Raw genomic sequence first — 15,562 nt, 5'->3', positions numbered from 1 at the left:
TAGAGATAAGGTCGTACACACACACACACACACACACACACACACGCACACACGCATGCACCCACGATGCACACATGCACCTGTGTGTTTATATAAAAGAATTCACAGCTTCTTGGATCCGGGTCTGGTCAGGTCCTGTTTCATCCCAGGTTGTTATATTTTCTAAGTCAACTTCTTAATACTAAGCCTGAATTTTTCTTTTTTGCCCCATGTTTTTGTTGAACAATTTTGATAGAGATAACTTTTAGTTGTTTATTGAAGGTAAACAAAGATAAATCAACATGGACTCTGCTTTCAACGTTTTGCAGTTTAATATAAACAGGTATAAAGATACCATAGAACAAAGTAGAAAACAATAAAAAGGAATTCAGTTACCTAAATTTTCTTGCAGAGCAATAGTATAATTAGTGAAGCAGCCTGTTGGAAATGAAGAAGAGATTACATATCTTTTTCTTGCTCCTTCTCCTCTCCTTCCTTCCTCTCCTCCTTTCTTTTCTCTTCCTTTAGTATTTTGGTTTTGGGGCCACACCTAGCAATGCTCAGGAGGTTACTTATGACTCTGTACTCAGGAATCATTCATGGTGGTATGCCAGGGACCATATGGGGTGTCTGGGATTGGACCCGAGTCAGCTGTGTGCAAGGCAGTTGCCCTGCCCTCTGTACTACCTCTCTGGTCCCTCATCTTTATTTATTTATTTATTTTTTGGTGGGGGGGAATCACATCCTTGTTTCTTGGGATCTATTCCTGGCTCTCTTCTTAGAAGTCACCTCTGGTAGTTCTGGGGAGACAAAACATGGTGCCCAGGATAGAACCTGTATCATTATAATGCAAGAGAGGCACCTTGCTTTCTGTACTATCTCTCAGCCCTGGCTAAGCCTTTGAGAGCCTGATGCCATGGGGTTGCTAGCTCACCCCAGGAGAAAGTCCCTGAAAGTGAGTCATCAGTGGGATAATGTAAGTCTTACACCAAAAATAAAAAAAAAACATGGATCAAAAGGCGATAGTTGTGTGTGTATTTCAAGGAAAATTTTTATGTGGCAATGACAATTGTGTTCTCCAGGAATATTTAAATGATCATGAGGCAAACAATAATAAAATGTTTGATTTTTTTTTTACAGTATGAAAAATAGCATTAAGCTAATGGATTGCTTAGACTGACTCTCTGGCTTAATTAGCATGTCATTTATTCCTGCCGCCCTTGACTTTATAGATGCTGACAGTGACTGGAAATGGGCATTTTCTCCTGATATGGGACAATGTCTCTAGTCAACCAATGGCTGCCAATGCCACAGCCCACCAGGTGGGAAGCTTCTTAAAACAAAGAGTGGTGGGAAAAAAAAGGGTGGGCGACGTGCCCATCATACCTACCTCTGTTGGTTTTCTTAATAGATTCAAACAGCCATTGAGGAGTTACTTGCAGTCAAATGTCAACTGGAACCCCTTTCGGCGAACATCCTCCTTCGACTTGGATTCGAACAAGGTACTGCACTTGAATTGACAACAAATCAGACCCCTTGTCATTGCTTCTTTTTGTTTTCTTTGTAAAATGGGAATTGTCTTTATTTTTTTTATTTTTGGGTCACACCCGGTGATGCACAGGAATTACTCCTGGCTTTGAACACAGGAATTCCTCCTGGCAGTGCTCAGGGGACCATATGGGATGCTGGGAATTGAACCCAGTTGGCTGTGTGCAAGGCAAATGTCCTACCCGCTGTGGTATCACTCCAGCCCGGGAATTGTTTTTAATTTCCTCTCCAAGGTGCTCCCCAAGTCAGATAAAGCAATGGAAATAGAGTTTGAACGCCGAATGGCTATGACTTCATCTCCAGGCCAGGAGGGAGTAGTTTGATGTGGGTATCAGCAAGAGAAAAAGGGTGGGGAGGTGCCCTGGGTCATTAGTTGTAGCAAAGTATTACTCATCTCCTGAGTGGGAGGTGGGGCAAATAATATGGGGATGTTGGGAGAGAAATAGAACTTGAATGAATTCTAAGTATGAATCTTGTTTAAGTCAAATTGCATTTCAAATAAAGGATTCAATACAAAAAAGGGTCATCTTACCCAGTGCTTAAAATACAAGGGTGTATTTTAATTTTTTTAACCCCTTGCCCCACATGGGTAGATTTTTTTTCTTTTTGGGGTCACACCCAGCTATGCTCAGAGGTTATTCCTGGCTCTGCACTCAGGAATTACTCCTGGTGGTGCTAGGGGGACCATATGGGATGCTGGAAATCGAACCCGGGTCAGCCACCTGCAAGGCAAACGCCCTACCTGCTGTGCTATCACTCCAGCCCTAAGGGTAGATTTTTTTTTAAAATTTATTTATTTTTAATTAGAGAATCACCGTGAGGGTACAGTTACAGATTTATACACTTTTGTGCTTATACTTCCCTCATACAAAGTTTGGGAACCCATCCCTTCACCAGTGCCCATTCTCCACCACCCGTAAACCCAGTGTCCCTCCCACCCTCCCCAATCCCATCTCCCCCCCGCCCCACCCTGCCACTGTGGCAAGGCATTCCCTTCTGTTCTCTCTCTCTAATTAGCTGTTGTGGTTTGCAATAAAGGTGTTGAGTGGCCGCTGTGCTCAGTCTCTAGCCCTCATTCAGCCCGCAACTCCCTTCCCCCACATGGCCTTCGACTACAATGTAGTTGGTGATCGCTTCTCTGAGTTGACCTTTCCCCGGAACGTGAGGCCAGCCTCGAAGCCATGGAGTCAACCTCCTGGTACTTATTTCTACAGTTCTTGGGTGTTAGTCTCCCACTCTGTTATTCTATATACCATAGATGAGTGCAATCTTTCTATGTCTGTCTCTCTCTTTCTGACTCATTTCACTCAGCATGAAACTTTTCATGCCCATCCACTTAACTACAAAATTCTTGACCTCCTTTTTTCTAACAGCTGCATAGTATTCCATTGTATAGATGTACCAAAGTTTCCTCAACCAGTCATCCGTTCTGGGGCATTCGGGTTTTTTCCAGATTCTGGCTATTGTAAACAGTGCTGCGATGAACATACATGTGCAGATGTTGTTTCGATTGTACTTTTTTGCCTCTCTGGGATATATTCCCAGCAGTGGTATTGCTGGGTCAAATGGGAATTCAATATCTAATTTTTTGAGAGTCGTCCAAATTGTTTTCCAGAAGGGCTGAACCAGTCGGCATTCCCACCAGCAGTGAAGAAGGGTCCCTTTCTCCCCACATCCTCTCCAACAGCGGTTGCTTTTGTTCTTTTGGATGTGTGCTAGTCTCTGTGGTGTGAGGTGGTATCTCATGGTTGTTTTGATCTGCATCTCTCTGATGATTAGTGATGCAGAGCACTTTTTCATGTGCCTTTTGGCCATTCATATTTCTTCCTTGGTAAAGTTTCTGTTCATTTCTTTGCCCCATTTTTTGATGGGGTTGGATGTTTTCTTCTTGTAGAGCTCAACCAGTGCTTTATATACCATTGATATCAACCCCCTAAGGGTAGATTTTTAATATTCAGCTCAGGTTTACTAAATTACTCTTGGCATGCCATGCCATTTTGCTTGTCAACAATTTTTTTTTTTTGGTCATGATCCACAAAGAGAAGGGTCATTAGTGTTTGTTGCTCTGTAGCACGCAGGAGTTTCTCTTGCTAGACATTTCACAGTTGGGAGGGATGTGCCAATCCAGCCCCTTATATACCTTACACCCCTCCATTACCCCTCCACCTCCTATCCCTACCTTTATTGCTCAAGAACTGCAGGGGCTATGACGGCTATGACACAGGTCCCCAAACCACTCCCTGCACAGAGATGGGGAAGTTTGGTTTTGTTTAACATCAATGCCCATCTTCCTATTTTATCCAAACTACATCTAGGCCTAGAAGCTTCCAGCTCTGATGGGCAACTCACCAGTAGGACAGAGCCCTTCTGCGGAAGGTTTAGCCTCTCCCAGCCTCGATATCTTGTCTTGAGTCCCTTGGATGCCCACCAGGGATACTGGCTCCACCACTATTCACAGGTGAGTAGGAGAGGCCACCTGCTTCTAAACGGGATGGGAGGGAGGCACCCCTGTTGTCTGGGTGTGAGATTGAAGAAAAAGGAGCATCATTTCTGTGAGGAGCTCAAGGTGTTAGGGGCTCCGTTGCTGTTTCAAATGTGGACTTAGAGCACTTGCTATGAGGAAATGCCTTTGTATTCCAGTTGAGATCTATGGAACATTCTCGATGCTCTTACATTGTCTTTGCTCTTTGGGTCTGAGTGCAGACACTGTAGAGTGATTCTGCTTTTGAATTGTGACACAACACACTGTGGCCCTTGGGGTTTCCTAGTTTTACTCATTGGTGAAGTGGGTGGAATGTGATGTCTCTCTGGGATTGTGGTGACGATGTGAGCTTCCGGTAATGGCTTTCAAACCTTTCTCAGTTGGGCTCTGGAGGAGATGGGACCAAATGATTCAGACAGAGACCCTTACTTTGCCTTTAGCCTTTCCTCCATAGCAGGGCTTCATAAACTTTCCTTACTTGTTTATGTGACCCCAGAATATAGGTATATAACATAGGTCTCTAAAGGCACATTAACTGACAGCAAATAATCAGCTTATTTTAAAAATAATTCACTGTATCACTGTCATCCCATTGTTTGTTGATTTACTTGAGCGGGCACCAGTAATGTCTCTATTCCTCCCAGCCCTGAGATTTTAGCAGACTCTCCTTACTCATCTTTCCCAATGATTGGAGGCTCTTTCAGGGTCAGGGGAATGAGACCTATCATTACTGTTTTTGGCATATTGAATACGCCACGGGTAGCTTGCCAGGCTCTGCCCATGTGGGGATGTAGGATGACATTACTTTGTCCTTTCCCTCCTTGCCACAAGTAGCTTGTCCCGGTTTTTCCTGGAGTTTAGGCTTACCCCAGTCATACCCATCAAGGTGTTCCCGAATCTCTCCCATCCCTTTGTTTAGCTATAATCACTTCTCCATGCTCTCTTCCCCAAAAGAGTTAATCCGCGGCTTTTCCTTAATCTGACTCTGCTAATTTGCAAGGTCAGAACTTCCTTGGATACTGAATTTATATTATATAAGTTAATATTGCCTTTCTCCTCTTCTCGTGCCTTTTGAATAATTTACTTTAAAGCTATGTCTGTTTTGTATAGACACAAGAAGACAATATTATGTTTTTATAACTTGGGAATTAATTGGCCTCGAATATTATTCCCTCCCAGGCATCTGCTTTCTCCACTTAAGCCTCAGTTGCCCTCAGTTCCTAGCACCCCAAAGTAGGGTCCACGACGTGGGACGGGAAGGATCCAGGGCAAGCGGTGAATTATGTGCTACCCTGGCATCGAGATGGGCCTGGCCAAAGTGCCTAATTCTTAACTATAAGTTAAGAGCTTGATCATAGACAAATACTGTCATGATCCAATAGTAATTATGAGACTGGGACCCTGCCAGGGATAGGAAAGACTGATCTGGCCTGAGCACTGTAGTCTGAGATTGAGATGGCCCCAGGAGAGCAATTCTATAAGCTTTAATGCATCTCTTATTGTGTCCATACAAAATAATTAATATTATGAATTCTTATGTTTGTTTGTTGAGAAGAAGAGAAACACATTCATGGGACTCCGCCCTTGGGTGGATCCTCCTGCTGAAAGAGAATTAAGTCCTAGGAGAAGCATCCCTTAAGGAAAAGGAACCTTACCCTATTGATGGGGACCACACCTATGTGTATGCCCCAACCCCCTCATGCTGTAGAGATTTAACTAGGCGGTAAGAGTGGGTTGGGGGGCCAGATCCACGGGGCCAGATCCACAGATCCTGAGAGAGACCGAGAGCGGGAGAGAAGCAGAGAGAGAGAATGAAATAAACTGATCGAGCAACCAGTCTGGCCTTCTTCCTTCCGTTGCCTGCCCTTGACCGACAGCACACACAGCGGTTCCGGGGCACTGAACGTGGGCGGTGAGACAGAGCCGCCCAGAGAGCCCGCGAGTGCGCTGGCCCCATGGCGAGCCTTAGTTTTTTACAGCCTAAACTCCAGGAAAAACCGGGACAAGCTACTTGTGGCAAGGAGGGAAAGGACAAAGTAATGTCATCCTACATGGGCGGAATACTCTTGGTAGCTTGCCGGGCTCTCCGAGAGGTATATATTACTCTCTCTAATTTGTTGCCTACTGTCTGAACTCCATCAAGCATGGTGTGGTAATTATGGGAAATAGGTAGGAAGTGTCTTATAATGTGTATGGGTGTAATCCCTGGCTCACCAAAAATGGGGGGATAGCAGGCAGAGAATCTCTGCTTCCGGGTCCATTGAGTCCATAGTCCAGAGTTCAAGGTCACAAAGTTCTGCATTATTTGGGTTCCATGGGACTTCATTCATACGTGAAGCTCCGCTGGAGGTCTGGAAAGTGGCCTGGAGTGTGGCGGTGATTGGGTAGTGGAGGGCTAGATCCCTTGGGGCAGGGAGGGTTCTCACCCATTCCCCTCTGGGGCGCCCTGAGTGAAAATAGCCTGGCACGGAGTGCGGTGGCATGGCTATGGGGGCCTCATTTTATACTCCCCTCTTTGAGGGGCAGCTGTTGAGATCTGGAAAATAATGCACTATCTGTAGCACTGTTGTAGTGCTGTCATCCTGTTGTTCACTGATTTGCTCGAGCGGGCACCAGTAACATCTCCATTGTGAGACTTGTTACTGTTTTTGGCATATTGAATACAACACGGGTAGCTTTCCAGGCTCTGCTGTGCAGGCGAGATACTCTTGGTAGCTTGCCGGGCTCTCTGAGAGGGGCGGAGGAATTGAATCGGGGTCGGCTCGCATGCAAGGCAAACGCCTTACTTGCTGTACTGTCTTTGCTATCTCCAAACACAGTTCTGTGAAGTCATCTGGGTTGGGTCCCACAGGTTAGTAAGCTATAGTAGAGCTTCCAACAGAGGTGCGTTTCACCCCTCTGAAGATTTACAGTAAAGAGACAGTTTGGGGTGGAACAACTGTGGAAGTGCTCCTGGCACTCAGTGGGGGGAACTTTCCGGAGTGTCTCTTAACATCTTACAAGGCAGCGAACACCCCCTTAGCAAAGACTGACCCAATTCAAAGCCAGCAGGGCTGAGGCTGCTTCTCAAAAGAGTTCTCGTGCCAAACAATGCAGAAATAGAAACCTGGTGTGCCGGGGAGTTGAGTTTCAGAACTGAGCCAGAGAGCTTGAAGAGGTTTAATTCAAGACTGCGCAATCTCTGGGTCAGAAAGGGGCTTTCTTCATCAGATACTTAGAACTCACTTCTAAGCGCAGTGCCAGGCAGTTAGTAACTCTCTGATCTATTTATGAGTTCCTACACTGTAGCTCTATCCCATTTTTTGTTGAATAAATAACAACACAAACTATTTGTCTATACAGCTAGACTGAGAATCCCGGGGAGGTCAGGAACCAGGCGATTCCCTCCCTCACAGCCTCAGGCGGGGACCCTGAACTCCCCTCACTACTCATGGGTCTAGGGGTCGTGATCCGAGAGCTGAAGCTCTTCTTTGCTGTCAACAGCTGTGCATGGCATTCAAGGGCCACATGAAGGATCTCCTGAAGGTGACCCTGTACTTTACAACTGACTTCCAAAGTGGCATTAGGAAGAATATCACCTGTGATTGGCGTCTCCCCCGCCCTGATCCCGGCAGGTACGAAGTTGCAGTGTGCATTCTGTGCTCTGGGCCCACAGGCTCTCTGCAGGACAGTAGCTCATCTGAGGGATTACTGGCCTTTCATGTCTAGACCTGGGATACTAATTTGGGGCCTTGTGCATGTGGGATTTGAGAAAGAAGTTTTGATTTAAGAGCAGTTGGCTGTCAAGTACCTAATGCTTCTCAGGAATCTTACATTTCTCCTAGGGGTCAGTCATAGACTATATTTGAAATTGACCTTTTTTAACCCCCTTTTGGGACTTGCTTGTCAGTGCTCAGAGCTTACTTCCTGGCTCTGTGATCAGGGATTACTCCTGGTAGGGTTTGGGTTATAGGGGGTGGGGGACGGACCATATTGGGCACCAAATATTGATCCTGAGTTAGCTGTGAGTGAGGCATGTGATTGACCTGAAGACACTTTTGTGAACATTCCAACATGATCCAGAGAATTTATGATTCATTAAAATGTGATCAAAAAGTGAACAGAGACTCTGGAATCAAAGCTTTGATTCTTTGGTCCACCTCTTGTGCTTTTCACTAGGGGTTTTACACACGATTTTAACCCTAAAGGAGCCTGGGAAAGCCCAGCAGTATGAATCTTCTCTGAAGTTAGCTTCCAGCATAGAAATCTGCTCAAAACACATAGTCATATCATGTTTTCAAGCTGCTGCTGCTGCTGAGTGCAGGCATGAATGGTTGACTTCAACTGTGACTTATGTGTGTTCTATCAGAAGCTCATCTGAGTGGGTGGGATGGGATGTTTGCCCCTCCAGTTCAGATGACAGTTTCGATGAGGGGGATAGGTGGTTCTGGGGGCTTCCTCTGAGAGGGAGACCTCTCAGGAGCCCAGCACCAGAGACCCATTTGTGCTCTGCCGTTGGTTTTCAGGTGGCGGTTTGCTTGCACTGACCTCTGGAAGACTTGTGTACTCGGCTCCACCTCTCTCCAGATACCGCAGGCAAACTCTGGGTATCTGGTTCATCGGATTGACCTCCTCCCTGTGGCTCGGGCACCGGGCACATTCTATGTGGATGAAATTATCATTGCAGACAGAAACCTAACAGGTGATCACCGAATTCACTCTCCTTCAAGGACCTGTTGGTCACAAAGCCAACCTCAAACTTGCCTGCCAACCTGCTGCTGCTCTTTTATGAGAGAGAAGAGGTGATCATAGACCTGTGGCCTTGGTTCTAGAAGGAAGATGGGGTTGGAATTGTGCGTCCCTGGCCACTGCATCTTTCCTGCTAGTTCTGCTTTTTCCCTTGTTTTCCCCAATGCTCACTTTTACTTCTGATGCCCGTGTTGTTACCCCAGTTTTTCCATGTGCTCAGGGAGAAACAACCTTGGTTTCCTCTGTAAAAATGGGCATGAGGATAGTCAAATGAGGAATGAGAGGTCGCATGAAGATCAATTATTGTATACTATAATGCACTTCTCATAGGTCCTGATCTTAGTAAGAAAACCAGAGGAAGTACTAATAATTATTGCTGTCATCACTGTGATCACTGTCATCCTGTTGCTCTTTGATTTGCTCGAGTGGGCACCAGTAATGTCTCCATCGATTTGCTCGAGTGGGCACTAGTAACGTCTCCATTGTGAGACTTGTTGTTACTAGTTTTGGCATATCGAATATGTCACTGGTAGTTTGCCAGGCTCTGCCGTGAAGGCAAGATACTCTTGGTAGCTTGTCAGGCTCTCCGAGAGGGACGGAGGAATCAAGCCCAGGTTGGTTGCATGCAAGGCAAACGCCTTACCCACTGTGCTATTGCTCCAGCCCCAATTATTGCTATGCTATTACCATCATTTTTGTTATTATTCAACCCACTGGATTTCTCCATCTTTGTCACACAAAGGCTGGAAAGGAACACAGCACTTTCTTTTATTAGTGAATCACTGTGAGTTACAGTTACATACTTACAAACTTTCATGCTTGCATTTCAGTCATACTATGACCGAGTACCCATCCTTCCACCAGTGCCCATTTTTCACCACCGATGATCCCAGTATCCCTCCCACCATCCCCACCTTATCCTCCAACCCATCCTGCCTCTGTGACAGGGCATTCCCTTTTGCTATCTCTCTCCTTTTTGGTGTTGTGGTTTGCAATAGTTGTGTTCAGTGACATCAGAACACAACAATTTCTGACCTTGTAAATGGGCTGAAAATCTGATATATAATCCTTAGAGACATCTAGAGGCTAGGAGCACAAACATGTCCTCTAAGAAGCACCTCCTCCTGCTTTGTGTCCTTCCACAATCCTCCCACCCAGCCCTCAGAGTTCCAGTGAGGCCACTTTCTCTGTAAAGTCCGTTGACCTTGCCTTGATACAGTGATCTCACCTGACTTTGTCTATATATCTTCAGCACTTAGTGCTCATTTTGGATCCCTTTAAAGGGGAAGAGCAACCCCTGGTGAGAGCAGGTGACCGAATTTGCTCTCAAAGCCCCAGGATGCCAACTTTTTCTTACTTTTCTTCTTTCATCATTTAGACACAGTTCCCCCATCTTTAACCTTTTCTTTCTTGCTCCTTCCAAGGAGAAAGAAATAAGATAAGACATTTATATTTGAAAAATGTGCAATTTTGAGTCTTATGCCTGAAAACAGTAGAGTTAAAGGTGGGAGAATTTGGGGGCAGGAATGTTTGGGGTGGGTGGCAAGGATGCCCATCTCTGAAATGGTATCATCTTGGACACTCATCAGATTTCCATCTTTTGTCTGTTTTGGTGGTTTAGGAGCTAGGGGAGTAGCTGGGTCAGGCTGGGTTATTGATGATGTGAATTATGCTCCAGGTATGAGACACTTAGATAATGAGGATGCATGCAGGCTACTGGGTCACTGTCTCAATTTTTTGGTGCCTCAGGCTACAGTCTGGGACCTTTGGAGGTCTCCACGTGCTATCTGGATTCCTGTCGGGTGGAGGGACCAAAGATTTCATGTGTTGGGAAGCTCAGACCCACATAATAGGTAGCACTGTAGCACTGTCATACCGTTGTTCATCAATTTGCTCCAGTGGGCACCAGTAACGTCTCCATTGTAAGACTTGTTGTTACTGTTTTTGGCATATTGAATACGCCATGGGGAGCTTGCCAGGCTCTGTTGTGTGGGTGGGGTACTCTTGGTAGCTTGCTGGGCTCTCTGAGAGGGACAGAGGAATTGAACCCAGGTCAGCCGTGTGCAAGGCAAAAGCCCTACCCGCTGTGCTATCACTGCAGCCACATGATAGGTATGGTTTCCTATTCTTCTCTCCCTTAAATGCCATCCATGCCTCCATATCTCAACACCAAGGATATGGAGTCCTTCCATACTGCCTTCACCTCTGTCACCAAAATGCACGATCTTGAACCATGTAAGGATGTGTATTTGTAGTAGGAAAGGAGATGGCAAAGAAAGAAGACTGTAGGTGCCTTGGGTAAAGCCATCTATCTCCTACATTCTCTTTTCATCTGCTGGCTGTAACTTTCCTCTGAGGATCATTTAGTGGCAACACATAATGCACAACTGGGCTTGGTATTCATACTTAATTGACATTTTTTCTGATCAGTTTGATACTTCACTGTATTTGTTCACCCAACATCCTCTCTGAAAGCTGTTATCTACCTGAAGATATTGATGGTTCCTAATTGAGGTCTCAGAACCCCCACAGGTGGTCCTACCAACACCACTTTATAGACAGGGAGACCTAGGCTGAGAGGTACTGGACAGCTAGCCCCTGTCACACAGCTGGGACATAGGGACATTTGAGTCCCAGAGAGCACTGGCACCAGAGCCAATCCTTTCTTGACTTGGGACCCACAGAATGAATAAACATTTATTGAACACCTGCTCTGTTTAAAGTTCTGGGCTAAGAGTAGGAGATGGAAAGCTGCTGCCTATAACCTGTTCATTGTCTGTCTCAATGATATAGTTGAGAAAGATGCCGCCTTTACCCAGTACTTAGTAGGAGGGAAGAAGACATCAAAATATTTTTATGTGGGGCAGGAACAGTAGTACAGCTGGTAGGGCATTTGTTTTGCACACCAGATGAATTGAATTCAATTCCAGCAACTCACACAGTCCCCTTAGTTTAGAGTCAGGAGTGATTCCTGAGAGCAGGGCCAGGAGTAACATTGCTGGTCCCCAAACCAAAAAAATAAATTAAAAACAAATGAAAACCTTTTTTTAAAAAAGTCCATTGTGCTGGTTTTTTGTAAATATGCCTTTTCACTAAACTCTCCTTGCCATGCACATTGACTGGTCATGATTCCCACTTTACAAATGAAAGAGTGACTTGGGTTGGGTTGATTAGCCAAGTGGTTACCCAACAGAAGTGGAAAATCAGGGCTTGAACAATGGGCTGGGCTCCAGCTGGCACTGTTTCCACACATGTGCAGATGCCACACCGTGAATAAGCCCTCAGTGCACAGTGTTCCTAAGGGGACTCAGCTGTACGTTCCAAGAGTTTCCAGGGCCCCCTGGAATAAAAGGGAAAAGGGTTGACATTCCCATGGTAAAAGCTGATCTCTGTGAGTCTCCCAGGACCTCAGGAGTGACCTTTCTCTGCCTTGGGGCTCACTGAACTTTGCTCTGGAGTGAACCTCTGTAAACTGTAACCTTGCATATTCTATTAGATCTTTTCTCTTTCTTTGAATTTTGTTGGGGTGGGTGGGGGTGGGGATTCCTGGGCAGTGCTCAGGAGGTCCTAGAGCTCTCCTGGGAATTTCCAGTCATATAGACTAAACAGTTCAATGCACAGGCCTAAGGATGAGGTACTTGTAGGGCCCTGCTGTGATGTGGATTGATTAAATGGACATCTGCGAGTGGTTCAAGAGCTTCCAGGGCTTCATGTGGGAATGCTCTCAATGATGGAACTGGGCTGGCTGCATGCAGGGCAAATGCCTTAACCCTTATGTTCTCTCTCACTCTCTCTCTTTTCTGGTTTCTATTTGTGGGTCACACCTGACGGTGCCCAGGGGGGGTCTCTCCCAGTTCAGTACTTGGTGAATGCTCCTGGTAGTGTTTGGGGGATAATACAGTGCCAGTGCTAACATGGGCTGCTGCTTGCAAAGCATGTGCCCCAGTCCTTTGTGTTCTTTCTCCAGTCAGCAATGTCCATTTGTTGTAAAACTTAACAGGGGTCTCTTTGCCACCTCATTACTTTGCTCTCCATGAAGAGGAGCTGTAGGAATCTGATTTGAGTGTGTGCTGAAAGCTAAGTCACTTGGCATGTCCAATGGGGATATTCAATATGGCAGGACGTTCGTCATGAGCTATTTGATAGTCATTGGGTCATTGATGTCTAGTTTTTCAGGCTGATTCAGGAACAGCACGTCCAGGGGGGAATCTGGTGGAATCACTCTCTGTGGATGGATCTCCTCCAGTCTACAATGTGACATCCTGGTCTTTGGGATGTGGCGGGGAACTTCCGCTTATCACTGCAAGGTAAAACGCGCTCTCTGCTCACCTGCCTCTCTTGGGGATTGCTAGTTGGCCTCAGAAGACACAGATGTGGTGTTTGTTTAAGTTAGAAAGCTTGTGTTTTTGCTTAAACTAGCTGTTTCCAGTCCTAAGAATACAGCATTAGACTTTACAGCATTTGACTTCACCTGGGTCAGCCGCGTGCAAGCCTACACGTTGTGCTATTGCTCCAGCCCTCTCGGAGAGTCCGGCAAGCAACCGAGAGTATCTCACCTGCACGGCAGAACCTGGCAAGCTACTCATGGTGTATTCGGTGTGCCAAAAACAGTAACAAGTCTCACAATGGAGACGTTACTGATGCCCGCTCAAGCAAATCGATGCACAACAGGATGACAGTGACAGTAACAGACTAAATTCACAGCCTGCAGCTCAGTAGGTTTGGGGTGTAGAGAATTTGTATTTGTAAGGCTTTCTGGGCAATTTTAATTCAACGAATTCTGCTTGCCTGGAGACTAAAGTAGTTTTAGAGCACTTTTTTTTTTAGTGAATTTGTTTGAAAGAAACTATCTTTTTTTAATGTTTTTCAGAGACTCACATTGCCATTGTTTTCTGTTTGTCCTTCTCATTGCATGCCCCATATATTACTATTATTGCAGTCCTTCCAGGTGAGATGGAATAGTCTAAATCCCAAAGAACAGAATCTGTATTCCTAGGAATTTACCAGCAGATGGCATCCGAGTGCCGTGGCTTCACTTCTAGCAAACCTTGCTACTGCAGTTGACAAAATTGTCAGCTAAGGATTAGGCTCCTCCAAGCACCTGGAACACAAGAATGCTCTCATTTGTTCTCTGAATTTGTCACAAAAACCCTAGAAGGATAGGAAGTATAAAGATCTTTACAATTTTTTTCTTTATTCTTTCCTTTTTTTTTTATTCTGTCTACACCCAGCTGTGCTCAGGGCTTACTCCTGACTGTGCTCAGGAATGACTTCTGGTGGGTTTCAGGGGATCATTTTGGATCATATTGAGTGCTGGGGATTGAACACAGGTTAGTTGCATGCAAGACAAGCACCCTACCCACTGTATTATTTCTCTTTCTCTTTTTTTTTAACTTTTGTTTTTTCATTTTGGGTCACACCTGGCTCTGCACAGGGGTTACTCCTGGCTCTTCACTCAGGAATTACCCCTGGCTGTGCTCAGGGGACCATATGGGATCCTGGAAATCGAACCCAGGTCAGCCGCGTGCAAGGCAAATGCCCTACCCGCTGTGCTATTGACCCAGCCCCTATTGCTCTTTCTTTAGCCTCTACATTTTCTTTTCTAGCCCCAATTTTTTTCTTAGATGTTCCAAAATGACATTGAACAAGGGAATTGCAAAACAGATAACACACAATCGGGAAAGTTGGGAAGGGGAAAGAAGATTAGACTAGAAATGACATAGGGACACACGTGGAGGGCACACTGGTGGCAGAGGAGTGCAGTAATTTTATACATCAACCTCACAATTTTTAACCTTGTTCTAATAACCTAAAATACAAAACTGAAAGAAATGAAAACAAAACAAAGGTGATAAAACAACAGAATGAGTCCTATAGTTCCATCATCCTTGGGACTGTATGTTAAAGGAGGACACCGATGAATCCAGGCTCCACTTTCCTCAATGTCATATTCCCTTGTCCTGTGGGCAGGCGTGATACAAATGCCAAGAGTGAAAGTGAGAGGTTTTTAAAAATTTTTTTTACTAGAGAATCACTGTGATGTACAGTTACAAACTTATGAACTTTTGTGTTTGCATTTCACTCATACAGTGATCGTTTACCCATTCCTCCACCAGTGCCCATTCTCCTCCACCAATGATCCCAGTATCCCTCTCACCACCCCCACACCATCCCCCACCACCCCACCCTGCCTCTGTGGCAGGGCATTCCCCTTTGTTCTCTCTCATTTTGGGTGTTGTAGTTTGCAATAGAGGTATTGAGTGGCCTTCATGTTCGGTCTATAGTCTACTTTCAGCTCGCATCTTCCAACCCGAACATGTCCTCCCTACACCATCTACTTGGTTTTCCCTTCTCTATCTGAGCTGCCTTTTCTCCTAGCATGTGAGGCCTGTTTCCAAGCTGTGGGGCAGACATCCTAATCCTTATCTCTACAACTCTTGGGTGTTAGTCTCCCACTATGTTATTTTATATTCCACAGATGAGTGCAATCTTTCTATGTCTGCCCCTCTCTTTCTGACTCATTTTACTTAACATGATATGAAAGTGAGAGTTTTCATAGCTTGTTAGCCACCCTGCCATCCTGGGCTTCAAATGCTGAAGTTTGAAACACAGAAACACAATAGAAGCAAATTGAGGTCTACACTTAAGAGTATTCCTCACAATATTTCTTCCTGAGCTTCCTCAAGTCCCTTAACTGCTTCTGGAACCATCTAAGAACAGACTGCCTTCAGACTGACTTTTCACAGGTTCACCACCCATTCCCATCCCCTGCCACACCCACAACATAGAGAAAGTCATTCTGTCTGAATGTGAATGTAGGGTTGT

General features: G+C 45.4%; 1 protein-coding gene across 1 annotated transcript in view; it reads left to right on the top strand.

Annotated features, from left to right (window-relative positions):
* Positions 1-15,562, top strand: part of PKHD1 (PKHD1 ciliary IPT domain containing fibrocystin/polyductin) — a 552,653-nt gene that overhangs the window by 37,684 nt on the left and 499,407 nt on the right. The window contains exons 16-21 of the mRNA XM_055136692.1: positions 1,212-1,301; positions 1,391-1,481; positions 3,843-3,985; positions 7,493-7,623; positions 8,515-8,690; positions 12,906-13,044. Coding sequence (XP_054992667.1) covers positions 1,212-1,301; positions 1,391-1,481; positions 3,843-3,985; positions 7,493-7,623; positions 8,515-8,690; positions 12,906-13,044 — 770 coding nt within the window. The remainder of the gene's footprint in view (positions 1-1,211; positions 1,302-1,390; positions 1,482-3,842; positions 3,986-7,492; positions 7,624-8,514; positions 8,691-12,905; positions 13,045-15,562) is intronic.

The sequence above is a fragment of the Sorex araneus genome, chromosome 4 (assembly GCF_027595985.1).
Source record: "Sorex araneus isolate mSorAra2 chromosome 4, mSorAra2.pri, whole genome shotgun sequence".
NCBI classification, from domain to species: domain Eukaryota; kingdom Metazoa; phylum Chordata; class Mammalia; order Eulipotyphla; family Soricidae; genus Sorex; species Sorex araneus.
This window is presented reverse-complemented; position numbering and strand designations above follow the sequence as displayed.